The 27,893-nt window shown below is 40.4% G+C and overlaps 1 protein-coding gene across 2 annotated transcripts in view; it reads left to right on the top strand.

The window, feature by feature from the left end:
• The window catches only part of CLIC5 (chloride intracellular channel 5), a 215,886-nt gene that overhangs the window by 152,913 nt on the left and 35,080 nt on the right, over positions 1–27,893 (top strand). For both annotated transcript variants that reach the window (XM_072642337.1, XM_072642338.1), the window contains exon 4: positions 7,586–7,692. In XM_072642337.1, coding sequence (XP_072498438.1) covers positions 7,586–7,692 — 107 coding nt within the window. The remainder of the gene's footprint in view (positions 1–7,585; positions 7,693–27,893) is intronic.

Below are 27,893 nucleotides of genomic sequence, written 5' to 3'. Positions count from 1 at the left end.
GATTTTGGAAAAACCTGGAAAGACCTATATGAATTGATGCAGAGTAAAATGAGCAGAACCTATCATTCTGTACATGGTAACAGCAATAGTATTGTGTAATGATCAACTGTGAAAGACTTGAACTAATCTGATAAGTACAATGATATAAGACCATTCCAAAAGACTTATGATAAAAAAAAAATCTGCCTCCAGAAAGAGAACTATTGAACTATGAGTACAAATTGAAATATAATTTTTTCACTTGCTCTATTTTTCTTGCTTTTTTTTTTTAACAACATGGCTAATATGGAAATATGATTTGCATGCTTTCACCTTTAGAATTGATTTTGTATTGCTTGCCTTCTCAGTGGGTGGGAGAGGGCTTCAAGGAGGGAAATAATTTGAAACTCAAAACTTTTGAAAAAGAATGTTAAAAATAAATAATATATTAAAATAAAATTTGAAAGTAAGGAAAAAATAGCTAACATTTGTGTAGTGCTTAGTATATGACAGGTGCCATGTTTTACAGTTAGTATCTCATTTGATCTGCAAGACAATTCTGAGAGGTAGGGGGCTATTATTATCCCCATTTTACAGAGGAGGAAGCTGAGGCAAACAGAGGTGAAGTGACTTGTTCAGGTCACACAGCTAGTCAGTGTTTGAAGCAGGATTCAGATTCAGGTATCCTAACTTTAAATACAGTGCTCTATTCATTACAACATATAGAAGATAAACTGAGAAGTGGTCAGCAGCACATATAAAGCCTATGGGAACCAAAAACTGTCTAGCCATTCAGAGCTGAGAAAATCTTTTAACGAATCTAGCTGATCACTTTATTCAAAGTACATGAGGATGGGCAGACTAGATCTTCCTCCTCTATGGTTCTTGCCCTTCTTCATTACAGACATTTTAAATCCCACCACAGAGGCAGGGTTGAGGAACTGTTTTCAATCAATAAATGGTATAGCCATAATTTGGGAGACAAAGAGGGTGAATTCAACAAATGTGCAAAAATGAGTAAATGTAGTAACAACCATAGCAGTAGTGATACTAATATTCTATTAGAGTCCTATACTAATGCTTCAGGAGTGCATGTAGGCAACCCCCAGGTACTGAAAGACCAGGACCCTGGAGCAAGTGTTCTGGTGAAGTGTCCTGAGGTGGATAGCTTCTAGGTATGGGTCAAGTGACAGACAGTGTCAATCAATCATCTGCCCATCAGCTAGTCAATAAACATGTATGATATGCCTTTTATTGTTGCAGTTCAGTCATTTTCCGACACTTCATGACCTCATTTGGGGTTTTCTTGGCAAAGATACTAGAATGGTTTGCCATCTCCATCTTCAGCTTATTTGACAGATGAGGAAACTGAGACAAATAGGATGAAGTGACTTGTCCAGGGTCACACAGCTAGTAAGTGTCTGAGGTTGTATTTGAACCCATGCCTTTCTGACTCCAGGCTCAGCACTCACTCTATCTACTGTACCATCTACCTGCCCATGAAGTGCTTACTGTGTGACAAGCACTGTGGTTGTTGTGTTCACCCTACGTTGCCGAAGAAGACCATGCTGTCAGAGAACTGATGACATGACTTGCACTTGACTTTGTTTTGAATGAGGGAAGGCTGTGCAGGTCACCAGCCTCACTTTCTCCTCATGAGCCATCTGAATCCAGTGACCAGATATTCATCAAGATGACTGAAGATGTCCCAGGATGCACTGGGAGACCTTGACCCCTTTAAGCCAAGGTCTATTCAGATACTCACTTAGGGTGAGGTAACGCCCATTCAGTGAATAGGCCTACGCTGTGCTAAGCATTGGAGATACAAAGAAATGAAAAAACATAATTTTCATCTCCAAGGAGCTCATAATCTAATAGGAGGGACAAGAACACACCATGCAAACACCTATGTGCATTCAATATATAAATATCTATATATATCTACATATGGATAGACAAATAGATACAGATATATGTAGACATAGGTATGGATATAGACATAGATATATAGACATTTATACCCATGTGTATGTAAACCTACATGTGTATATGCATCATAGACTCATATAGTATGCATACATACATATATATAGTATAAATGGGGAAAGAATTGCTGACTATAAGTCTATTGCAATAGTCCAGGCATGAGTATTGAGGATCTGCACCAGGGTGGTAGCTATGCAAGTGGAGATGAAAAGATATATAAGGGAGATTGTGAATATAGAAATGATAACACTTGAAAATAGATTGGTTTTGTGTGGTGAGTGAGAATTAGGAGTCTAAGGATGAGTCTGAGGTTGCAGGCTTATGCGATGGGAGGATGGTGGTACCTTTGAAGGTAGTAAGGAAGTTCAGAAAATAAGAGTTAGAAGGGTGAGAGGGAGAAGATAATGAGTTCCATTTTCAACATGTTGAATTTGAAATTTTTTCTACGGTTCATGATATCTGAGAGGCAGACGGTAATCTGGAGTTCGAGAGAGAGGTAAGGGCTGGATGAGTAGATCTGAAAATTGTCTTGCATGATGGATGATAGGTGAATCCTTGGGGGCTAATGAGATTGCCAAATGAGATAGTATAGAAGGAGAAGAGAAGGCCCAGACCAGACCCTTGGGAGGGACCTGTGGTTGGTGATCATGACCTGGAGGACAGTCCAGCAAAGGGTACTGAGGAGTGGTCAGGGAAGGGAGAAAACTAGGAGAGCATAATGCCATGAAAACCTAGAGAGGAGAGAGTATCCAGGAGAAAATGATAATTGATAATGTCAAAGGCTACAGAGAGGTTCATAAGGTTAAGGATTGAGAAAAGGCCATTGGGTTTTGCAGTTTAGGGATCACTGACATCTTTGGAGCAGGTAGTTTTAGTCGAATGATGAGGCTGGAAGCTAGCCTGAAGAGGGTTTAGAAGAGTGAGGGAAGAGGAAAAGGAGGCATTGAGCGAAGGTGGCTTAGTTTCCCAAGGAGTTTAGTTACTTAAAGGAGGAGAAGAGATAGAAGGCATACTTAAAGGAGAGGGCAGCTAGGTGCTGCTGCAGTATAGAGTTTGGAACCTGAAATCAAGACTCATCTTCCAGAGTTCAAATATGACCTCAGATACTGACTAGCTATGTGACCCTGGGCAAGTCATCTGTAAAATGAACTGGAGAAGGAAATGGCAAACCACTCCATTATTTTTGCCAAGAAGATCCCAAGTAGGATCATGAAGAGTCAGTCAACTGAAAAAAAAAGTGACTCAGCAACAGCAAGAGGAGATGGTTGGTTAAAGGAAAAGGGTGGGGGGTGGTGGAGTGGGATTTAAAAAGATAGAGTAGAAAGTGGGGGGGGGGGCGGAGCCAAGATGGCAGAGTAGAAAGACGCACATACACATAGCTCCGAACCCACAACCCATAGAACGGCTACAGGGGAGTAACTCACAGTGAATTCTGCACCCAGAGGCCACGGAATATTGGAGCGAGGGAGATTTCTGTTCCAGAGAGACCTGCAAACCTCTTGCGGGGGGTCCTTCACACTGCGGACTGGGCTCTGGGACTGGGAGCTGAGTGCAGCCCTGCCGCGGCCGCGAGAGGAAAAGATCCGAGCGGGCTTCAGGGACAGGATCTCCAGCGGCCACGCGGGTCCCTCCACCCACAGAGGGACCTACAAACCTCTCCCAAAAGGTCCGTCTCGCTGCAGATGAGGAGCCCAGCCCAGACCTGCCGCGGCCTCGGCTGCGGCACCGAGAGAAACAGATCCGAGCAGGCTTCAGGGACGGGATCTCCAGCAGCCGCACAAGTCCCTCCACCTACAGGTGACGGGGGTCAGTGAGAGAGTCTCTTTGGCGGTTCGAGAGGGGAGTGGGGTGCCCCCATAATTCAGGCCCCCCCCCGGGAAGTAGAAGCTGAGAGGCGGCCGCAGACCAGGGCTCCCCAAGCAGGCGGGAGCCTGGATCCATTGTGGAAGGTCTGTGCATAAACCCCCTGAGGGAACTGAGGCTGAGAGGCGGCCCTGTCCCGACCTGACCACCTGAACATAATCTCATACTGAATAGCAGCCCTACCCCCGCCAAAAGCCCTAAGGCTGGAAGCAGCATTTGAATCTCAGACCCCAAACTTTGGCTGGGAGGATCAGGAGGTGAGGTGGGTGTGAGGAGAATATTCAGAGGTCAAGTCACTGGCTGGGAAAATGCCCAGAAAAGGGAAAAGAAATAAGACTATAGAAGGCTACTTTCTTGGAGAACAGGTATTTCCTCCCTTCCTTTCTGATGAGGAAGAACAATGCTTACCATCAGGCAAAGACACAGAAATCAAGGCTTCTGTGTCCCAGCCCACCCAATGGGCTCAGGCCATGGAAGAGCTCAAAAAGAATTTTGAAAATCAAGTTAGAGAGGTGGAGGAAAAACTGGGAAGAGAAATGAGAGAGATGAAAGAAAAGCATGAAAAGCAGATCAGCTCCCTGCTAAAGGAGACCCAAAAAAATGTTGAAGAAATTAACACCTTGAAAACTAGCCTAACTCAATTGGCAAAAGAGGTTCAAAAAGCCAATGAGGAGAAGAATGCTTTCAAAAGCAGAATTAGCCAAATGGAAAAGGAGATTCAAAAGCTCACTGAAGAAAATAGTTCTTTCAAAATTGGAATGGCACAGATGGAGGCTAATGACTTTTTTCAAAACCAAGAAATCACAGAACAAAGACGGAAGAATGGAAAAATGGAAGATAATGTGAAATATCTCATTGGAAAAACAACAGACCTGGAAAATAGATCCAGGAGAGACAATTTAAAAATTATGGGACTGCCTGAAAGCCATGATCAAAAGAAGAGCCTAGACATCATCTTTCATGAAATTATCAAGGAAAACTGCCCTGAGATTCTAGAACCAGAGGGCAAAATAAGTATTCAAAGTATCCACCAATCACCGTCTGAAAGAGATCCAAAGAGAGAAACTCCTAGGAACATTGTGGCCATTCCAGAGTTCCCTGGTCAAGGAGAAAATATTGCAAGCTGCTAGAAAGAAACAATTCAAGTACTGTGGAAATACAATCAGGATAACACAAGATCTAGCAGCTTCTACATTAAGGGATCAAAGGGTGTGAAATAGGATATTCCAGAAGTCAAAGGAACTAGGACTAAAACCAAGAATCACCTACCCAGCAAAACTGAGTATAATACTTCAGGGGAAAAATTGGTCTTTCAATGAAATAGAGGATTTTCAAGTATTCTTGATGAAAAGACCAGAGCTGAAAAGAAAATTTGACTTTCAAACACAAGAATGAAGAGAAGCATGAAAAGGTGAACAGCAAAGAGAAGTCATAAGGGACTTACTAAAGTTGAACTGTTTACATTCCTACATGGAAAGACAATATTTGTAACTCTTGAAACATTTCAGTATCTGGGTACTGGGTGGGAGTACACACACACACATGCACACACGCACACATACATGGAGACAGAGTGCACAGAGTGAATTGAAGAGGATGGGATTATATCTTAAAAAAAAAAATGAAATCAAGCAGTGAGAGAGAAATATATTGGGAGGAGAAAGGGAGAAATTGAATGGAGCAAATTATCTCTCATAAAAGAGACAAGCAAAAGACTTTATAGTGGAGGGATAATGAGGGGAGGTGAGAGAAAAACATGAAGTCTACTCTCATCACATTCCACTAAAGGAAAGAATAAAATGCACACTCATTTTGGTAGGAAAACCTATCTCACAGTATAGGAAAGTGGGGGATAAGGGGACAAGCAGGGTGGGGGGGATGATAGAAGGGAGGGCATGGGGAGGAGAGGCAATTCAAGGTCGACACTCATGGGGAGGGATAGGATCAAAAGAGAATAGAAGTAATGGGGGACAGGATAGGATGGAGGGAAATATAGTTAGTCCTATACAACACAACTATTATGGAAGTCATTTGCAAAACTACACAGATTTGGCCTATATTGAATTGCTTGCCTTCCAAAGGGAAGGGGTGGAGAGGGAGGGAGGTCAAGAAGTTGGAACTCAAAGTGTTAGGATCAACTGTCGAGTAATGTTCTTGCCACTAGGAAATAAGAAATACAGGTAAAGGGGTATAGAAAGCTATCTGGCCCTACAGGACAAAAGAGAAGACGGAGACAAGGGCAGAGAGGGATGATAGAAGAGAGAGCAGATTGGTCATAGGGGTAATTAGAATGCTTGGTGTTTGGGGGGGAGGGGATAAAAGGGGAGAAAATTTGTAACCCAAAATTTTGTGAAAATGAATGTTAAAAGTTAAATAAATAAATTTAATTGAAAAAAAAAAAAAGAAGATAAAGTGGGAAAGTTTGTAGCCTGATTAGAAAAACAATGGACAAAGTTATAGAAAGTTTTACAAAACTTAAAGGTGGGTACTGACTGTGGTAAAGATATTGGTTATTGTGATTTGCAATTATTACGGTTCAATTAATTATGAAACTGCAGATGTGCTTTGGTTCCAATTCTTTAGATCTCTTTTTTCCTGGGCCAAAGGCAAAGGTTAACATAATTTCAGACTTTTAAACTTTTTAAAGAAATAGGTTATTCAAATTGGACTTAATATATGTTATATAAATGTAATTAAAGTGTTTACATACTATTATTTGACATTTATGTGCTGCAATCTAAGGTAATTATCCCATACCTAATAAGTTTGAAATGGGTTTTAAATGCCAAAAGTAATAAAATTAATAATTTCTGGAAATGAAAAAAAAAATAAAAAGATAGAGTAGACATGGGCATGTTTGTAGGTAGCAGGGAAGCAGTCAGTAGATAGGGAGATGCTGAAGATGAATGAGAGAGTGGGATTGATAGAGTGATCTGTTGGAGAAGACAGGATGGAAAGGGATCAAGGGTCCATGGAGAGGGGTTTGCCTTGGCAAGGAAGAAATTCACAGATCTTCACATGAGACAAGAGTGAAGATGAGGGGGGAAAACTTCCTAATGATGTGAGATAAGGAGAAGTAGAAAAGGGGGAGTCACTGACCAATAGCCTTGATTTTTTCAATGAAGTATTGAGGCAAAGTCTCCAGCTTAGGATGTAGGGAAATAGACACCAAAGAAGGCTGGAAAAGGAGAGATGAAAAGGTTTATCATCCACGAGCTGTCCCCTTCTTTTCCCTGGGCGTCTGTTTCTGCCTCTCCAAAATGAGGTCATTGGACTAGATGGTCTCTATAGACTTATCCAAATCTGACATTCGATGTCTTTTGCTCCAATATTCTACATTTTAAATTCTCTTCCAGCTCTGACATTCTATATTGTGTCTTAACATTTTGTTTTCTAAGTCCTTTCCAGCTTTGACATCCAAGATTTCTAAGAAATGGGCTATTTTGTCATTTTTTCCCCTTGGAATAAAAATTCTACAGTCATCAGCTCCGATGTGGGCTATAAACCATGAGTTCAGGTACACGTTTCACCATAATGTGCTGTTTCACCTTGGACAAATCTCTTTGTCCCTCTATCTCTCAGCTTTGACTAGCGCCATCATCCTACCTATTACAAGTCCAGTTTTGAAAAAGAAAAGCAATTTTAAAGCAATTTACTGGTCCAAAGTGCTGGATGAACAATGTTGATGCTGACAGTTATGTGTCTCCTTCCTTTTTTCAGAAACCACCATTTATTGCCCCATCCTCTTCCATTCCAGGTACCCCAAACTGGCTGCTAAGCACAGGGAATCCAACACAGCTGGAATTGACATCTTCTCCAAGTTCTCTGCATACATTAAGAACACAAAGCAACAAGATAATGCCTGTGAGTAACACCCAGATACATGACCCAGGCGTCTTGTATGCATCATGCCATCTTTGTTTCTGCTCATCACCATTTGTGAAATCTATAGCCACGTGTCGTCTGGTATTGCTTTTGTTCTTTTCTGCTATTGCCACAGACAAGGGAGTTGTTAGGGAAACCCTGCTAAGGATACCCCAACCTCATTTTTAAAATTACTGAGCTTGAAAGAGGCATATAGTTTGGTTTTTGGGTGTGTGTTGTTGCAAAGTAAAATTAAAACCATATAAGGGTTCTCAGATTCTGGTGTAGATAAATTAGTAAGCTTGCTTATGTGTCAGAACATAGTTTGGAGAAGCCCACTTTGCTTTCTTTACGATCTCTTACTTTTAGGGTAATAGTTTCGATATGGAAGAGACATTAAAGATTACATAGCCCAGAAGTTCTCAAACTTTTTTGGTTTCAGGAACCCTTTCCTTTTTAAAATATTATTGATGGCCCCAAAGAGTTTTTGCTTACATTTATCTATCAATATCTACCATAGCAGAAAGTAAAACTGATGAATTTTTAAAATATTTATTGAATGAATCAATAAATTCATTGAAAAAAAAAACACAGCAGTAAGCCCATTGCATATTAAAACAAATAACATTTTTATGAAAAGTAACTATTTTTCAAGACAAAATGATGGTGAGAAGACTTTTTTATATTTTTGCAAATGTAAATTTAAAATTGTTTCTAAACTGTCAATGCAAAAGTCAACTCAGTTGTTATAGGATCAACCATGTTATTCCACACTGAGTATTTGAGCATCACTTGTGTTTGTAGCCAAGAATTCTCATCAAAGATGTTTAATGATTAATAGTGCTGATACCAGACCAATACAAGCAAAATATCATATCTAGCCATGTCTGCAGATTCATTCATTGGTAAGGCAAAAGTACAGTTGTACAAATTGAGGTATTAACTCAGTCTTTCTGTAGTTAAATCTTTAACCCACAGTTCATGTAGTCTCTACAAAACTCTACTATATACTCAGGAGAGAATGAGGATGGAAAAGTATATGGTATCTTGCTACTATCATGAAATTCGTTTTGCTCTTACTAACCCTTTGAAAGGGGTCTCAGATAATCCAAGATGGTCCTTGGACCATGCGTTTTTTTTGGAGGCAGTTGGGATTAAGTGATTTGCCCAAGGCTAATAAGTATCTGAGGCTGGATTTTAACTTAGGCCCTCCTGATTCCAGAGCAAGTGCTCTACTCACTGTGCCATCTACTTGCCCCAGAACTCACTTTTTAAGAACTGCTGATATAGTCCAACTCAGTTTTCCATTTACTTTCTTCATTTTATAGGTGAGAGATTTGATTATGCAGGTGTATTGGTAATTGACTTCAGAAGAAAACAAAAAAATGTAAATACTGATAGTTTTCAGTTTAATCTGCATTATTATATTCTCTTTGTCACTTTCTTAAATTTAGACAACCAATAAAATAGTAAGTCAAGCCCTGATCTTGTGGCCTTTGCTGATTTCTGAGATGTTCATACTAAAAATTGAACAATTGGGCTTTTGAGAACCTATTCAAGCTGGCTCCAGCAAACCCTGGGACTTGAAGCCCAGAATGGATATGGGTAGTTGCAGATGGCTCAAGGTAGTAAGAGTAGCAGGCCTGGGATTTGAGCCCAAACCTTCCAAATTCATCATACCATATGCCATGTGTTCAGAGTGTCTTGGAAAGGCTCACAAACCATCATGACATGAGAGGTGAAGGCAGAAAAAATGTCATGCTTGAACTTGTTTTCTATTCTCAGCTCCATGGCTAATGCAATGGCGAGAGACCTCCCAAGCTGAAATGTGGTCCAGTGGATAGTGTTCTGGGTTTGGAATCAGAAGATGAATCTTCATGAGTTCAAATTTGGCCTCAGACACTTCTTAGCTGTGTGACCCTGAGCAAATCACTTAAACCTGTTTGGCCTCAGTTACTTCATCTGTAAAATGAGCTGCAGCATTAAATGGCAAATCATTTCAGTATTTTTGCCCAGAAAACCCCAAATCGGTCACAGAATCAGACATGACTGAAACAACTCAACAAAAAGAGACAGATCCCTTTGTTTCTCTAGGTTTGGATTTAACATCTGTCTGTACCATTTAGAACAGGGCTTCTTAAACTTTTTCTACAAATGACCCCTTCAGCAGTTCTTATACTGTGGGTCATGACCCCACCCACAGTCAATATTTGTCTGGAATATGACTGATGACCAACCATCTTCTTGGTTCTGTTGCTTAGTAGTCCTGTGACTTTGGGCAAATTTTTCCTCTCTCTGAACCTTAATTTCCTCACCCGTAGAGTAAACTTGTTGAATTAGATCATCTCTGAGGTCCCTTCCATCTATAAAAAGTCTACAGGGCTCATTTTTATTTCCATGCCTGGTTAGGGTTTCCTTCTCCTCCTTTCTTCTTAATGGATTTATTCTGTTATCCCATCCTGTCCCCAGGGACACGCCAGACCATTTTGGCACAATCAATCAATTAACAAATATTTATTGACTGCCTATTATATGCGTTGTGTCATATTCAGGGAAGTACAGGACACTGTCCCTCAAGAGCTCACAATGTAATTAGAGGTGACCTGTATTCATAAGAAGATAACTCACAATAACCAGGCAGTCTATGATAAGTATCAACGAATGGTAACCACAGTGCTATGGGAGTGCAGGATACAGTACGAGACTGGAGTGGTCGGGAAAGGCTTAATAGATTTGAGAGTATTTGGGCTAGGATTCAGATGAGTACAGTTATGATGTGCCAGAGCCAACTTTTACTAACTCAAGAAAGCCAGTTGTTAAATTTATGCCTTGGAAATCTGCAAACACTATAAATCACAGCTGGATTTATTGTTTTATTGAGTGCTTAGACTTGAGAAGATATTTTTGTTAATAATGAGATTAAATTTAAAAGTATGTCATGTATACACAGATATATGTATGTCTACATATGTCTCTACACATAATGTGTATATAACATTATATATGCATTTACATGTATGCATACATATGTATATACACATATATGAGAACCCTTTATTAAACATTTACCAGCACACCTCTGACGGATCTGAAGAGATTGCTGTTGTTCAGTCATTTCAGTCATGTTTGACTCTTCATGACCCCATTTGGAGTTTTCTTGGCAAAGAGCATGGAGTGGCTTTTCATTTCCTTCTCCTACTCATTTTATAGATGAGGAAACTGAGGCAAACAGGGTTAAGTGACTGGCCCAGGATCACACAGCTAGTAAGTGTTTGAGGCAGGATTCAAACTCAGGTCTTCTTGACTTCAAACCTGGCCCTCTATCAATCTATACACTATCTAGCTGTTCAGTGGGACAAGGCAATCAGTACTTGAGTGAATTGGTACAGATAATAAATTCCATAGGAGTTTGGAGGGCTTGGGGCAGAGAAAGTAGTCAGGGAAGGCTTAATGAAGGAGAACTTTGGCTTGAGTCCAGAAGAATTTGGATTCAGGTAGATACAAAGGAAGATAGAAAGTGAAAATTGGGGTGAGAGTGTGAAGACAAACTCAGAAGTGAGAATAGTCTTAAAGGGAGGCATAAAGAGGATGCAAAGGCTGGGGTAAACTGGTTTGAAAAAAAACAAAGAAAGTGTTTTGGAAAGTGGGAAGTAGGAGATAAGATTGCAAAGATAAGGTGGGGCTAGATTTGAATACCAGTAAGACTTTGTCCTCTAGGCCAAAGGTGGGGCTAGATTTGAATACCAGGCTTTTGAAGACCAGTAAGACTTTGTCCTCTAGGCCAAAGGTGGGGCTGGATTTGAATACCAGGCTTTTGAATACCAGTAAGACTTTGTCCTCGAGGCCAGGGAGAACTTTTGGTGTAATAGAACCCTATGACAAGTCTAGTGAAACCTATGGATTCAAATCTTTAAGTAATTAAAGGAAATGCTAAATTATAGTTAGAGGTTATTAAAAATAAAGATGTATTTTATTTTTTCCCAAGTTCATGGACCCTTTGAGTTTGTTGATCTTATGTTAAGAACTCTTGCTTTGCATAGGTTCCCAAAGTGAACCACTTGAGAGGCTCTGGAATGATGGGGGATGGGGATTTGTAGGAGTGTAGTTGCCTCAAGTGCAACTGGAGGCTCTTGAATAAAAATAAGGGAGCAGCGGAAGCATAAGGACAGAACAGAAGAAAATTTTGAAAAACTATTTGTACATGTTTTATCTGTTGTGTAACAGAGTTAAAGTGGTAGTGATTACATTATTTTTCAAATAAACACAAAATACAAGTTATAACTGGTCAGTGGTCAAGTCCACTGACGGTTCTTAACATGCAAGTGTTGGCAGGTGAGTGTGTTGTGCATTGTCAGTTAGTCCAACATGCATTGGCAGGAATATATGAGTGTAATGACTTGTTTACAATATGCTACTATGTGGTTACATGACATGATATTGCATCATCAAAATTTCAATGCAGGAAAAACCCACAAATTTACAATAACTTATTAAATTTAAGATGTCATATAAAAATATTTTATGTTTTTTTAAATGACTCAAATTTCAAAAAAAACCCACAAAAACTGTTAAGTGATTAATGAAAGTAGATTTCCAGAGTGCTGCTGACTAATTTTCTTTTCTTTTCTTTGAAAAAGCGGGGACAGTAGACTAAATCAGTTTGGGAATCTCTGTTAAGCCCTAAGGAATCATTAAAGGTTTTTGAGCAGGGAATTGGCTCATCAAATGTTATTTGGGGAAGATTAGATTGTGATGTCATGTGAATTTAGAGGCAGTGTGATAGAGTGAAAAGACTGGTCTTGGAGTCAGAGGACCTGAGTTTGAGTCCTTGATTTGCTATTAGCTTAACTATGTGACCCTGAATAATACTTCTTCATCTCATTTGTAAAATGAGCTAAAAGCACCCAAACTATCTACTTTACAAGTTTGTTGTGAGGAACTTCTGTTCAGTCATTTTTCAGTTGTGTCTGACTTTTTGTGATGGTATTTGGGGAATTTTTGGCAATGGCTTTCCATCTCCTCCAGTGGATTAAGGCAAACAGAAGTTAAGTGACTTGTCCAGGGTCATACGGCTAATACACATCTGAGACTGGATTTGAACTCAGGTCTTCCTGAGTCCAGGTCCAGTGCTCTATCCATTGGACCAGTGACTGCCTATTGTAATTTTCTTTACAGATGAGGAAATTAAGCCAGAGTTTAAGAAACTTGCCCAAAGTGATGCAGCTAATAAAGCGATACTCACTCCTCTGATCAAAGACTTTTAGTGAGTCCTTATCTCACAATGAATTCAGTTTGAGCTCCTCATGCTCTGACCTTGAAGACTATCCACATTCTAATATCAGCTTCTTTTTCTAGCCGTACCTGTCCTACTTCTGTTACATTCTGCTCCTACCATAAGATTCCTCTCACACATCCCCCTCTTTTGCCATCTCTGCCTCTCCTCATGTTATTATCTCTATTAGCAATGTCCTCCTTTCAATCTCTCTTGTAATTCTAGGCAATCTTGAAGGCCTAGATCATGTTCCACCTTATTCATAATGCTTTCCCTTGGTACCCCTAACTGGAGGCCATATTGTAATGCCCATTGTACTTCCTTTGTACCTACATTTATCATATACTGCTTTGTATTAATATTCTTTGTATATTTGTCTTATTTTTTCCTGCTTCATTGTACACTAGACTCTATAAGATGATTTCTGTAATTCATTCATCAGTACCTGTATTTTAGGAATATAAATTTAGTAGCAATGTGGAGTTTGAATTAGAAGGAGGAGGAATTAAAGAGCCTGGAATTAGGGGAACCAATTAGGAGTGTTTTACAAAGGTCTGAGTGAAAAAGTGATCCTAGGGTGGTAGGTGTGAGAATAGAGAGGAGATCTCTCACACCTGTGAGAGGTGTTGTGATGGTGGAATCCATAAGACTTGTAAGCTGATTGTAGGCAGAGGAGTTATTGTTGTTTCCTTGGTCTCAAACAAGATCAATAACATCATGAGGTAGTGTCTTGACTTGCCAATGAACTAGATTTAAGTGAGGCAGAGCTGTGCAGTCTTCAGCCTCAGAGTCATCCAAGTCCAGTGGCAGGGCATAAATCTAGATGATTGGCCTTGTTTTCTGGGATGTAGTGGGTGACTTTCGCCTTTCTAAATTCAGGTCTTTCCTGTCCCAGATTGAGGCAGAGGAGTGAAAGAGAAGGGAAGGTAGAAAATGATCCCGAGGTTGGGAACCTGGGGAACTCGGCATATCTTATATATGTCTTGTATTTTCTTCATTCCTTGGCATAGTGCTTTGTAAGAGGTACTTAATAAATGTTCACTGTATGAATTTCTTGCTACCTTTTTTTATCACCTGTTCTTTTTCTATAATATTTTGCTTTTACCTTTTGATTTGAGCTATTCCTACTCTAAATCTCTTTAAAAAAAATTTTCTATGTATTCCTTTGCACCTGGGAATATATATTTTTCTCTTTAGAACTGTTAACTTTATTTCTTCCTTGAGACTATGTGTATGTATACATATACACACGTATGTATGTACATGTGCGTGCATATGTGTACACATGCATATATGCATATATATACATACACACACATATATAGTGTCCCAAAAGTCTAGGGCTTCTGAGATATCTTGTATGTACATATGTGTATATAAGTAAGTATATGCTACTAGGGAGTGGGGAACCTGTGACCTCAAGACGACATGTGGCTCTCTAGGTCCTCAAGTGTGGCCTTTTGACTGAATCCAAACTTCACAGAACAAATTTGCATAATAAAAGGATTTGTTTTGTAAAACTTGGACCCAGTCAAAAGGTTGCGCCCAAGGACCTAGAGGGCCACATGTGACTTCAAAGCCTCAGGTTCCCCACTCCTGTATCTCAGAGATGCTTTGCCATGGGTATCTAAATAAACATTTTTCAGTCTTCTATCTTATGGATTAATTCTGTGTATTTGCCTTATAAGTCACATTTTTGTTTATTTTCAACCTCTTTCCAGGGATATATTTAATCATACTCTACACCAATCCTGCACATCCACACACTGCCCTTATCATTATATACAGAAAAGATATAGCGAAGGGAAAATATTCCTAAATAACTTTTTCCTTTTATATTTCTTCTGGAGGACTTCTCTACTCATACATATGGCCTTTTTTCCTCTTCAGTTCACATCTGTGATAATTCATCCTGTAATAGTGATCTTTGAAACATCCACGTTGTGCTCAAAAATCAACAATAGATAAAAAGACTCCCACCTTTCTTTGGTACTTTCCATTCTATTGACTGACGGGAAGGTTTTCAGGTCAGTTTATAATTTCCCTCTTCATATTCAGCGTTATTTCTTCTATTAAAACTGCACATAACTTCTCTCAAGAATTCTTTTGACACAAGCTCTATCCGTCTACATGTTATGGTTGCTATTGCTTGGACTCTCTATGGGTATTTAATCAAACTGCCTTCTCCTCTCAGAGTCCCCAGGGCATCTGGTTGTCACTCATGCAGTGGCTCAGCGCCATTTCAGGTTATGCCAGGTTCTAAAATCAGTCCCCAGGGTTTATGTGTCCACCAATCCATTCTCTTGGTTTGTCCCTCTACCTATTGTTTATTTCCTTCTTTCTCTTTATGTTGCCAATTGAATCTCTATTAAAAAGATCATTACTTTGGTAGCACTTTAATTGAATTAAACTAAAAATTTTAATATAATATAAATTTAATATATTTAATAAATATTATGTTTATGTATAAATAAGTATAATTATGTATAAATAAGTATAATTATATTTATATAAATAAAAATATATAAATAAATATTCAGCAAATATTAAGATATTTAATATATTAATTTAATAATATAAAATTTTATAACCTAATAAATATAGTATAAATAAAAATAAATTTTAAAAAAGCATTATATTCTATCAACTCCAGGTCCACACTTCTTCCTGCCCCACCCAAGCAAGAAAGCCCCTTTGGGATTGTAATCCATTTCTCCAATAGCTATAGCCTCCCCAGATCAGATCTGGATCACAAGACTGTAGGATTTAGTATCTGTTCATAAACATCTTGGCTCCCGGTAAAACTGGAGCTGCGTTTGGAAAACCATCAGACAATCCATCGACTCAATATTTGTACTAATATTAGAAGGCCTATGGAAACTTTCAGTGCTTCTCATGGTTACAGCAGCATGGGCAAACAAGATGCTAGGATACCAACACCTGGGTTTTGATATGTTCTCATGCTGCTTACTTCCTGGTTGGGTGAGGAATTTTCTCTGAAATGTATGTGTCCCCTACCTTACCCCAATCTCAGTCTCGCCAAACTGCTATGCCTGAAGTCAAAGTAGGTATGGAGAGAAACTTTGCTGATATTACCATGACTCTCCATGTCTCCTCTCCCTATGTCTCCCTTACTTTCATCTTTAAAATAAAAATAAAATGCTGTATCTTCTACAGTATACAGAGACTTTTATATTAAATACAATTTTATATGATGTTACTGTGTTGACTGCGTTTACTGATTTGTAGATACTTTGGAAAGTTTTACTGTTGATTAAATAGTTATGATTATTTCTATAAAAAGATGGGTGTCAGGAGTAGAATCTCCTAATATTTTATCATTTCTATAGAAAAGTCAGATTTGACTTATAGCGAACACCATTTCCAGGAACAAAATCCTCTGTAAGTGTGAGAAATGTTTGTAAATCTCTTTCCCCACTCCTGATCCTGAAATTTATAAAGTCTCAATTCTCAAAATTTCAATTACTATAAATCCTTTGGACATATCACAATTAAATTATAATAATTGGAGTTTCACCAAAGAATCTCTAATTGAGAAGTTATTCCTTCTTTGCCAAGTAGCCCCTCCTAACACATTTCTTTTAAAGAGGTTTCCCAATGTCTCCTCACTCTCAGAAATAAAAGAACTATAGATTTAGAGAAGACTTCAGAGACTGTTTAGTCCAATCCCCTCATTTTCCAGATAAGGAAACTGAGACCCAGAGAGGTTAATTGACCTGCCTGTAGTCACACAGGTAGCAAGTAACAAAGTCAGAATTTGAACCCAGGATTCCTGATGCCAAATCCAAGAGCTCTTTTGATTATACCATTTTACCTCTAAGTATTCTTCTCTTTCCTTTTGCTTCATGTCCTGCAGCTCTTGCTGAAGATAAAAATCACAAACCAATACTTCCTACCCCCCCAATTTATCTTCCTCATCCTCCTTTTTCCTTTTTTTTCCATCCTGTTCTAATTTCTCATTTTCCTCCATCTTTCACTTTAGTCCATATTCTCCTTTGCAGCAGATCAGTGACACTCACCTTTCCCCTTGCCTGTAGCAAGGTCGATCCAGTTTAGGCTTAGCACATTCCATCTCTCACAGTTCTGCTCCTGTTGAAAGTGTGTGTGTGTGTGTGTGTGTGTGTGTGTGTGTTTGTTTTCATTTCTTCTTTTTCTTCCAAGTTCTGTGTGGCTTAGGTAGATACCGATCTCTTACTGCCCTGCTTTTCTTTTTTCTTTTCTTTTTTTTTTATTTAACTTTTAACATTCCTTTTCACAAAATTTTGGGTTCCACATTTTCTCCCCTTTTGTCCCCTCCCCCCACCCCAAAACACCGAGCGTTCTAATTGCCCCTGTCTGCCATTCTGCCCTCCCTCCTTCCCCACCCCTTCCCTTTGGAAGGCAAGCAATTCAATATAGGCCAGATCTGTGTAGTTTTGCAAATGACTTCCATAATAGTAGTGTTGTGTAAGAACTAATTATATTTCCCTCCATCCTATCCTGTCCCCCATTACTTCTGTTCTCTCTTTTGATCCTGACCCTCCCCATGAGTGTTGACCTCAAATTGCTCCCTCCTCCCCATGCCCTCCCTTCCATCATCCCCCCCACCCTGCTTATCCCCTTATCCCCCACTTTCCTGTATTGTAAGATAGGTTTTCATACCAAAATGACTGTGCATTTTATTCCTTCCTTTAGTCGAATGTGATGAGAGTAAACTTCATGTTTTTCTCTCACCTCCCCTCTTTTTCCCTTCACTAAAAAGTCTTTTGCTTGCCTCTTTTATGAGAGATAATTTGCCCCATTCCATTTCTCCCTTTCTCCTCCCAATAGATTTCTCTCTCACTGCTTGATTTCATTTTTTTTTTAAGATATGATCCCCTCCTCTTCAGTTCACTCTGTGCACTCTGTCTCTATATGTGTGTGCGTGTGCGTGTGCGTGCGTGTGTGTGTTATCCCACCCTGTACCCAGATGCTGAATAGTTTCAAGAGTTAGAAATATTGTCTTTCCATGTAGGAATGTAAACAGTTCAACTTTTGTAAAGTCCCTTATGACTTCTCTTTGCTATTTACTTTTTCATGCTTCTCTTCATTCTTGTGTTTGGAAGTCAAATTTTCTTTTCAGCTCTGGTCTTTTCATCAAGAATGCTTGAAAGTCCTCTATTTCATTGAAAGACCAATTTTTTCCCTGAAGTATTATATTCAGTTTTGCTGGGTAGGTGATTCTTGGTTTTAGTCCTAGTTCCTTTGACTTCTGGAATATCCTATTCCACGCCCTTCGATCCCTTAATATGGAAGCTGCTAGATCTTGTGTTATCCTGATTGTATTTCCACAATACTTGAATTGTTTCTTTCTAGCTGCTTGCAATATTTTCTCCTTGATCTGGGAACTCTGGAATTTGGCCACAATGTTCCTAGGAGTTTCTCTTTTTGGATCTCTTTCAGGCGGTGATCTGTGGATTCCTTGAATACTTATTTTGCCCTCTGGTTCTAGAATCTCAGGACAGTTTTCCTTGATAATTTCATGAAAGATGATGTCTAGGCTCTTTTTTGATCATGGCTTTCAGGTAGTCCCATAATTTTAAATTGTCTCTCCTGGATCTATTCTCCAGGTCAGTTGTTTTTCCAATGAGATATTTCACATTATCTTCCATTTTTTCATTCTTTTGGTTTTGTTTTGTGATTTCTTGGTTTCTCATAAAGTCATTCGCCTCCATCTGTTCCATTCTAATTTTGAAAGAATTATTTTCTTCAGTGAGCTTTTGAATCTCCTTTTCTATTTGGCTAATTCTGCTTTTGAAAGCATTCTTCTCCTCATTGGCTTCTTGAACCTCTTTTGCCAATTGAGTTAGCCTATTTTTCAAGATGTTATTTTCTTCAGCATTTTTTTGTGTCTCCTTTAGCAGGGAGCTGATCTGCTGTTCATGCTTTGACTGCATGTCTCTCATTTCTCTTCCCAGCTTTTCTTCCACCTCTCTAACTTGATTTTCTATGAGCTCTTCTATGGCCTAAGCCCATTGAGTAGGCTGGGATATAGAGGCCTTGACTTCTGTGTCTTTGCCTGATGGTAAGCATTGTTCTTCCTCATCAGAAAGGAAAGGAGGAAATGCCTGTTCCCCAAGAAAGTAACCTTCTATAGTCTTATTTCTTTTCCCTTTTCTGGGCATTTTCCCAGCCAGTGATTTGACTTCTGAATATTCTCTTCACACCCACTTCGCCTAAGGATCCTCCCAGACAGCACTTGGAGTTTGGGATTCAAATGCTGCTTGCCAGCCTCAGGGCTTTTGGTGGGGGCAGGGCTGCTATTCAGTGTGTGATTAAGTTCAGGTGGTCAGGTTGGGGCAGGGCTGCCTCTCAGCCTCATTTCCCTCAGGGGGTTTATGCAGAGACCTTCAACAATGGATCCAGGCTCCTGCCCTGGTCTGCTCCTGTCTCCGCTGTTGCCTCCCGAGGCTGCCTGAGTTATGGGGGCATCCCACTCCCCTCTCGACCCGCCAAAGAGACCCTCTCACCGACCCCCATCACCTGTGGGTGGAGGGACCCACGCGGCTGCTGGAGATTTTGTCCCTGAAGCCCGCTCGGATCTTTTCCTCTTGGTGCCGCAGCCGCAGCAGGGCTGTACTCGGCTCCCAGTCCCGGCGCCCAGTCCGCAGCGCGAAGGACCTTTTGCGAGAGGTTTGCAGGTCTCTCTGGAACAGAAATCTCCCTCACTCCAATGTTCTGTGGCCTCTGGGTGCAGAATTCGCCGTAAGTTACTTTTTTGTAGATGTTCTATGGGTTGTGGGTTTCGGAGCTATGTGTATGTGTGTCTTTCTACTCTGCCATCTTGGCTCTGCCCTGCCCTGCTTTTCTGTATCCTAGCCTGTTTGAGCCATTGCATCTCCTACTATACACATCCAAAAGACTTTGTCATCTTCCTCCTGTTCCTTATTCTTCCAGTAGCTATGTTGGCTTGTTCCTAATGTGAACTATATATAAGAGAACATGTATGTATCCAAGGGAAGCCAATTTGTTTCACAATATCTCTATTTTTTCATATTTATCCCCCCTGGCCAGAAGAGGAAGCCAGAGCTCAAGACTTGCAGGAATTTGCTCTGCACTCTCTTCTCCCCAGCACCCCAACCCCAAACCCACCAATGTCTGTTGCCAGGGTTTTAGGGAAGGGCATAGAGATGGAAAGAAATCTCCTTCACTGTCATCATGCCTCTTTATGTTCTATGTGTAAGATATTAGGAAAAATGTATTTGCCATTCCACATTAGAACTTTAAGAATTGGAGCTAAGAATGGAGCCCTGGTAATGATGGTTATTGTTGTTTGTTGTTTACAACTCTTTGTGATCCCCTCCATTGGAGGGCTTTCTTGGCAGAGATACCAGAGTGGTTCGCCATTTTCTTCTCCAGCTCATTTTACTGATGAGGAAACTGAGGCAAACAGAGTGAAGTGACTTGCCCAGGGTCACACAGTTAGCAAGTTTCTGAGGCCAGATGTGAACTCAGAAAGAGGTGCCTTTCTGATGCTAGGTCCAATGCTCTATCAGTTGTGACCACCTAACTCCCTGAGCCTTGCCTAGTTTCCTTAATGTCCAGGCTCTTTCTTCTTGTTTCCTCTTTCCTCTCTTATTAACTTCTTTGGCTTAAAATTAAAAAAAATAATTTGAAAGAATTAAAACAAGGATATATGTGTTTATTTGTGGAATCTAGAACTTTCAGATCTATCAAAGAATTAGTCTTTTTTTTTTCTTTTTTGCCCAGAGTGAGAAACGGGTGACAATATTTCCAGTGTCTGCTCTCCATCCCTACCTTTCCCACTAAAGCTAACTTCCCTTGTATAGAAAAATATCCTTCATCCTTCCCCTCCCTTCTTCTCCCACCTTGTTAGTCTGACTCTCGCTTGATGCTAGGAAATGCTCTGTCTTAAATGGGAATAACTATGGGGAATACTATGTCAGAGTTCCTCCCTCCTCCCTTGCCCCCATTCCTTCAATTACTTTCATGGAAGAAGTCCTAGATTTGGAGTCAAGAAAAGTAGGTTTGTATCCTAACTGTACTACTCCCTCCTGTGTTACCTTGGACAATTCCTTTTAATATCTATTGGGTGGCCAATATGCATTGTGGTGAGTACTGGGGATACACAATGACAAAAAAAGAAAGGAAGGAAAGAAAAGAAACTTTGCTGTCAAGGATCTTATATCCTTGAGGAGGGGAGGACCTCACTTTCCTGCTCTGTAAAATTAAGGGGCTTGTCTAGATGAGCAGAGTTGTATGGTGGGGTGAGCACTGGATCCAAATCTCCTCTCTGAGCTTTCCTACTTGAGTGATCTTGGACAAGTAACCTGTCTAATCCTCAGTTTTCTTATCTGTAAAATGAGGATCTTGGCAATGTGGGATAATATGCTGGACTTGGAATAAAGAAGATGTGCATTTGAGTTTGAGTCCTGCCTTAGAAATCCTAAGTCACTTAACCTCTGTGTGCCTCAGTTTTCTCATCTGTAAAATGAGGGAGTTCACATTTAAGGACCCTTTGAACCCTACAGCTATGATCCTGTCACTTAAGGACTTCTGAGGTTCCTTCAGCTCTAGATCCATGAACTCTAAAGGATGCTCTTGGTTCCAAATCCAATGAATTTATGAGTTCTGGGGCTCTCTGTGTCTTGCCATTTGACCGGGTCTCCTTTGGCTTTGCCATCTCTGTTTATAGAGTTGTGTGCTGCCCTCTCCTGGCACTTGGGGAAATTGATGCTAGAGAGAGCAAAGCTCACTGTATAGAGGGACCTTAGCTTACCAGTCACAGCCCTTCAGGGTCTTTGATACAGGGTCCAGCCTGGTCCTCTGCCAGTAACATTACATACCCAAGGAAGGAGATTCTGAGCACAAATCCAGCTTGACTTCTCTTTCTGAGACAGGAGAAGATACTTCATAGTTTCCCCTAATTTTCAGCCTCTTTCTTTTTGCTCCCCCCTTTCCTTTTTTTTTTTTATTAATTTCTTTGTCTTAAAGTTTTAAAAAAAGGGTTTGAAAGAATTAGAGCAAGGATATATGCGTTTATTTGTGGAATCATAGGACTCCAAGTTCTGTCAAAGGATCAGTGCCTTTTTTCATTTTAAGCATCATGAAAGTAAGAAGGATGGAGAATCTGTTCCAGATCTCCAGGAAATGGCAAGTGATGTAAAAAAATAAACTGCATGTATTTATTATTCTAAGCCCCTTCAATTACAAGGCTCTCAATTCCTCCTGCTCTTCACTTGCTCTTTTCAACAGTCCCTCTCCCTTCCCTCCTTCCCCTCCCATAATGACTAAAGAAGAAGAAACACTAGAACAGGGTGGTGATTTGAAAATTGGGAGGAGGCAGACTTCGATTCTAGACCTGCTGCTTTCACTAACTTCCTGTGCAACCTTGAGCGATTTGTTTAGTTGCTTTGTACCTTTGTTTTCCCCACCTGTAAAATGAGCTTATTGGACTTCTGTTGTTTAGTTGCTTCAGTTATGTCCAACTTTTATTATTTCCTTCTCCTGCTCATTTTACATATGAGGAAACTGAGGCAACAGGGTTAGGTGACTTGTCCAGGGTCATATAGCTAGGAAGTGTCTGAGGACGAATTTTAACTCCAGGTTAGATACTCTATCCACAGTGCGACCCAACTGCCCGTTGCACTGAATGGACTCTAAAAAAAAATCCTTCTAGTTGTCACATCCTGGGTTGTACTGAGTCTAAGAAGAGTCTTGCCATTTCTGGAGCTCAAAAACTTACTTTAGGATATAGTGTGGTATTAAGTGCTAGATGGATACCAGAATTGGAGTCAAGAGACTTTAGGTTCAGATTCTGATTTTGACTTGCCTTATTTGTGCTGTGAGCAAGCTATTCTAAGCTTTAGTTTCATTATCTGTAAAATGGGGAGAAGTGATCCTTAAGGTTCTCACCTCCTGAAGTTTCATGAGCCTCAAGTAGAATAATGTAGGTAAAGAGATGTTTAGATATCAGCTATCATTATCTTATGGCTATCCAGTTGCTCCTTTGCATCTCATGGGTGGGATTCACAGCATAAGATATTCACTGCTGAGTGTGACTAACTGGACAAGATCTCATTTTCAGGAGTCCCTTGGGTTGCTTCCCTAAACAACTGCCCTGCAGGGACTTCAGGAATGAAAGCAGTATGGGGTTGAATAGGAAGAACACATGATTTGTCATCAGAAGACATGAATTCCGATCCTAGCTCTGTCCACTTACTGCTTGTATGTCCTTAACCTCTAGTTAAGTCACTTAACCTCTCTGGACCTCAGTTTCCTCCTCTGTAAAAATGCATTTAGATTGGCTGACTTCTACGGTGTCTTCTAGCTCTAAATCTATAATCCTGTGACTTTATGTTGGTTTGCTTAACTCTGGGGATCAATTGCTTTGGGAATTTTTGGCATTAAGATGAATAGGTGGATCTTCACAGTATTGGGAAAGTGGGGTGGCACTCAACAGTGACCTCATTATCTCTTCCTTCATTGAGTAGAGCCTGTGGAAGAAGGTCTGTAGATTCCAAGACATGGTTACTTGTTTCACCCGAACCTCATTTGAGGGAGTAGGATTGGGAGGAAAGGAGGAGAAGGCTTCATGGCTGTTATCTTTGTGGTAGGCAATTGGGTGGTCCAACAAGTCCCACTACAGCAATGAGGAGAAGGACATGACTGTCTACTTACTTTCACTTCCTCATAAACCACAGTGCTTTCTCCAAACCCACCCTAGTCACAAAGCGGCCCTTCAGCCCAGCTCCCCTGGCAACTCCAATGTGTAAATGGCCAGCCTTGGTTCTGGATGTTGGGTTTTTGTTTTTGTTTTTGGCTGTTGTTTGTTTGTTTGTCAGTCAAGCTACAGTTTTGCTTTGCTTAAAATTCCTACAAGGAAAAACAAACATCATAGGTCTGGTGCGCCCAACCTTCCTGTGAGGACACTCCTCAGGGCTCAAGGGGAGGGCTCCTGCAGAGTGGCACGTTCCCTCCTGTCTGAGATGTACATTTCCTACTGGCGCCACTTAGTTCCCCTCAGAATTGTCCAGGGGCTGATCTCCAGAGGGCTGAATTATTGGAGAGGAACACTCATAATTTATGGCTCAGAGATGTTCTTGAAATGAATCCTTGCGCAGGCATGGGTATGGCCTGTGGTGGTGGCTGCAGGCATGCTCAGAAGGGAGGGTGATGGTGGAGGAGGGGTAGGGAGAAAACTGGGTCCTATGTGGGTGGGCGCATTCATTAGTGGGATGAGAAGGCCTTTCACTGTGTGGGCTCCCTCCTCAGAACTGAGCGGGGAGACCACCAACACCATTCCATGCAGTGGAATTTCCAGCAGTCTGACCAGAATGATTCCTCTCAGCCTGGCCTGGAGTCAGATCAAGGGCCAGGGATAAAGGAACATTAAATGACTAATTTGTCCATGAGTTAAACGCTCTTTTACCTCTTGCTACTGCTCCTTCATGCTGTTTGAAGAATCCTCTTTTATGCAATCTATAATTCATATATACGTGTCTATATGTATATATAGCCCCATATATGATATATACCTATACATGTGTATGGAGAGAAATGCGCACATAGCCTCTACACTGTATGTGTGTGTTCTGATGTTTTTATGTACCACCAGAGGCCATCACATACCTCCTTAAATAAACAGCCACATATGCCAATTATCCAGAAAAAAAAAAAGAGTGCTTACACAAGAAAGTTATTAGTAATAGCTACTAAGTATAGTGGTCATTAAACTAAAGAAACTTAATTTTACATATATACATATATATGCATATGTATTTATGTGTATATGTGTATATTTATATATTTATATGTGTATACATGTGTACGTATGTGTTTTTGTGTGTTCATTTCATAGTGTGTCTATGGGTACACATACACAACCTTACAGTTAAATTTACATAGTAACTTCCATAATAACCTCCATCTGTGTTTGGAAAAGAGCTTGAAGAAAAGTTCTCCTAGCGCTCTCCTCCATGATGGTGCAAACCTGTAATCCCTTCTGTAATCCCTTCTACTGGGGATGCTAAGGCTGGTGTATCACTTGAGTGCTCTGAGCTGCAGTAGGTAGAAAGCCAATCAGACGTCTGCACTAAGTCTGGCACCAATATGTGAGCCTAAGATAGGGCAAACCAGCCCAGAGTGGAAAAAACTAAGTCAACATTTCCATGCTAGTCATTTATTCGCAAGGCTGTGAATGGTTGCTACATTTGCAGCCTGGAGGGGAGACAGGAAGGAATGAAGAGAAAGAGGGAGGGAGGAATGAAGGAAAGAAAGGAAGGAGGGAAAGAGGGAAGGAAGAAGGGGAGGAAGAAATGGATTGTCCCATTTTGGGTAAATGAACTTAAAATAATGGTGTTGTCTTCTTATGTTAAAATCCTTGAACAACAAGACAGAGCTAGAAAGGACCTTAGAAGTCATCAAGTTCATCCCCCTCCATTTTAGAGATGAGGAGACTGCAGTTAGCAGTGTTCAAGCCCACATCTTCCTGACTTCCAAGTTCAGCACTCTTTATCAACTCCATTTTAAAGTCTCCTAAATCAACCTGTACCATATTTTTAAAGGCATATTTTAAAGGATAGACAAAAAACAGTTTATAATTGTGACCTCTGCAGCATACCTCTTCTGATACCCCCTTATGGTGTGGAGGTGACCATCAATTTCCAAGGTGTGAAAGAGTCTTCATTTGTATCTGGAGATCTAATCCCTTGACCCCTCAAGATTTTCTCAGGACATTTCCCCTGCTCTGACTTTATTTGTTTTCTCCTCCCAATCTTGACCCTATAGTTAATTCATTCTACTCTACCCACTCTTTTACTCTCAAATCCTTTACCTCTTTGTCCTTCCATCTGCCTCATCAGTTCCAACTCATGTTTTGCCAAATGGAACTCAAGAAGTCATACTGCCATTCTAACTATAAATACATTTATTTTATTAACATATCCGACTTCAACTGGGCCTTCACTGCAGCAAGGCAGTCTTTTATTCCTCTAATTGATTCCCTTATTTCACTCTCCACAGAAGCTATTCTAAACCTTCTCTTCCAAGCCTACCACACTTCTCCTTTCTGCCACCCTCTCAGCTGAGGATCTTGACTCATTCTTTTTTTAGAAAATTGAGACCTCCTGCTATTTTTCTTAAGACCCTTGGCAGAATCCCCAACTCTCTTCTTTTTTATAAAGTCTCTGCCAGTGAAGTGGCCCTTCTTTTAAAGGCCAAATCCTCAGGATGTGCCCTGGATTCCATCCCCTCCTCTCTTCTCCATTACCCTCTGAATTTTCCCTGCCCTTCTTCCAATCTTCAACTTCTCCCTGTCTAGCAGTCCCTTCAAATATGGGTTTCTCTATCCTTAAAAAACCTACATTAAGTGTATTCTTCCATCGAGATATCATCTTATATCTCTTCTTTTTCTCCGCCATACTACTAGGAAGTTATCTGTGCTCATCACTTCTACTTTCTTTTCTCTTATTCACTCTCAACTGTTTCCTAACCTCATCACTCATATACAACTTAGTTGTTCTCTACAAAGTTATCAGTGATATCTTTCTCCTCTCTCTTGCCCTCCCTCTCTTTTTCTTCTTTCCTTCCTTTCTTCCTTCCTTCCTTCCTCCCTTCCTTCCTTCCTTCTTTCCTTCCTTCCTTCCTTCCTTCCTTCCTTCCTTCCTTCCTTCCTTCCTTCCTTCCTTCCTTCCTTCCTTTCTTTCTTCCTCTCTCTTTCTTTCTTTCTTTTTGTTTCTTTCTCTCTCTTTTTCTTCCCCTCCACTTTTTAAGACTGAGTCTCCCTATCTCTTCTAATCTGAAAGCACAGAAGCTACTAGGAGGTCAAAGTGGATAGAACACTGGGCTGGGAATTAGGAAGACTCATCCTGAGTTTGAATTTGGCCTCAGACACTTGTTAGCTGTGTGATCCTGGGCACATCACTTAACCCTGTTTGTTTCAGTTTCCTCATATGTAAAATGAGCTGGAGAAGGAAATAGCAAATCACCCCAGTATGTCTGCCAGGAAAATCCCAAATGGGGTCAAGAAGAGTCAGACCCCTGAAATATGACTAAACAACAGGAGCTATTCACGAACCCAATTCTACTCTGATCATCCTCGGAACTTTGCTTTACTCTGTTTCTGATCTGGTACCTTAGGCAACCTTGCAACAGTTGTCCTTGTCTATTCCACGGGGCTCATCATACTAATGTCAAACTCATGTAGATCAGTTTATTCCACTGCTCAGAACTTCCAAGCTCATGAACTTGGGACTGCCAGCCTCAGTATCCCCAGTAACAGGAGTTACAGTCATGTATGACACCATACCTAGTCCAATGATCTCTTAATGGCCAAATGTAATTTTTTTTTATCTCTTTCCTCATTCTTCTTGATATCTCTTCTGCATTTGACACTATTGACCACTATCTCTTACTTACTTCAGTCTCCTCTCTGGTTCTTCATGACACCACATTCTCCTGCTCTTCCTACCTAGAGGGTTGTTCTTTTGCTGGCTCATTAACCAGATCACATCTCCTAACTCTGGGTACTCCCCTAAGTTCTGTCCCTGAGCATATTCTCTTCCCTCAGTGACCTCATCAGTTCCCATGGGTTTAATTATCATCCCTGTGCATTCTATCATCTACATATCCAGTCTGAGTCTCTCCCTTGAACTTCAGTCTTATATCACAAGCAAATGATGTCCTATAGACATCTCAAATTCAAACTGTCCCAAACAGAACTCATTATCTGTCTCTACCAAACACATCCGTCCTTCAAACCTCTCTATTTCTGATGAAGTTACTACCAATCTTCAGTATTATTTCCCACTCTTCATTCTCCTTTATCCCACACACATCCAATGAGATGCCAAATCTTATCATTTCTCGTTTGAAGCAATAGAGAGGAAATCATTGATTTGGTTTGACAGAAATGAGAAGGGATTATGTT

The sequence above is a fragment of the Notamacropus eugenii genome, chromosome 2 (assembly GCF_028372415.1).
Source record: "Notamacropus eugenii isolate mMacEug1 chromosome 2, mMacEug1.pri_v2, whole genome shotgun sequence".
Lineage (NCBI taxonomy): Eukaryota > Metazoa > Chordata > Mammalia > Diprotodontia > Macropodidae > Notamacropus > Notamacropus eugenii.
Note: the sequence above shows the minus strand (reverse complement) of the source record. Positions and strands in the feature narration are given on the sequence as shown.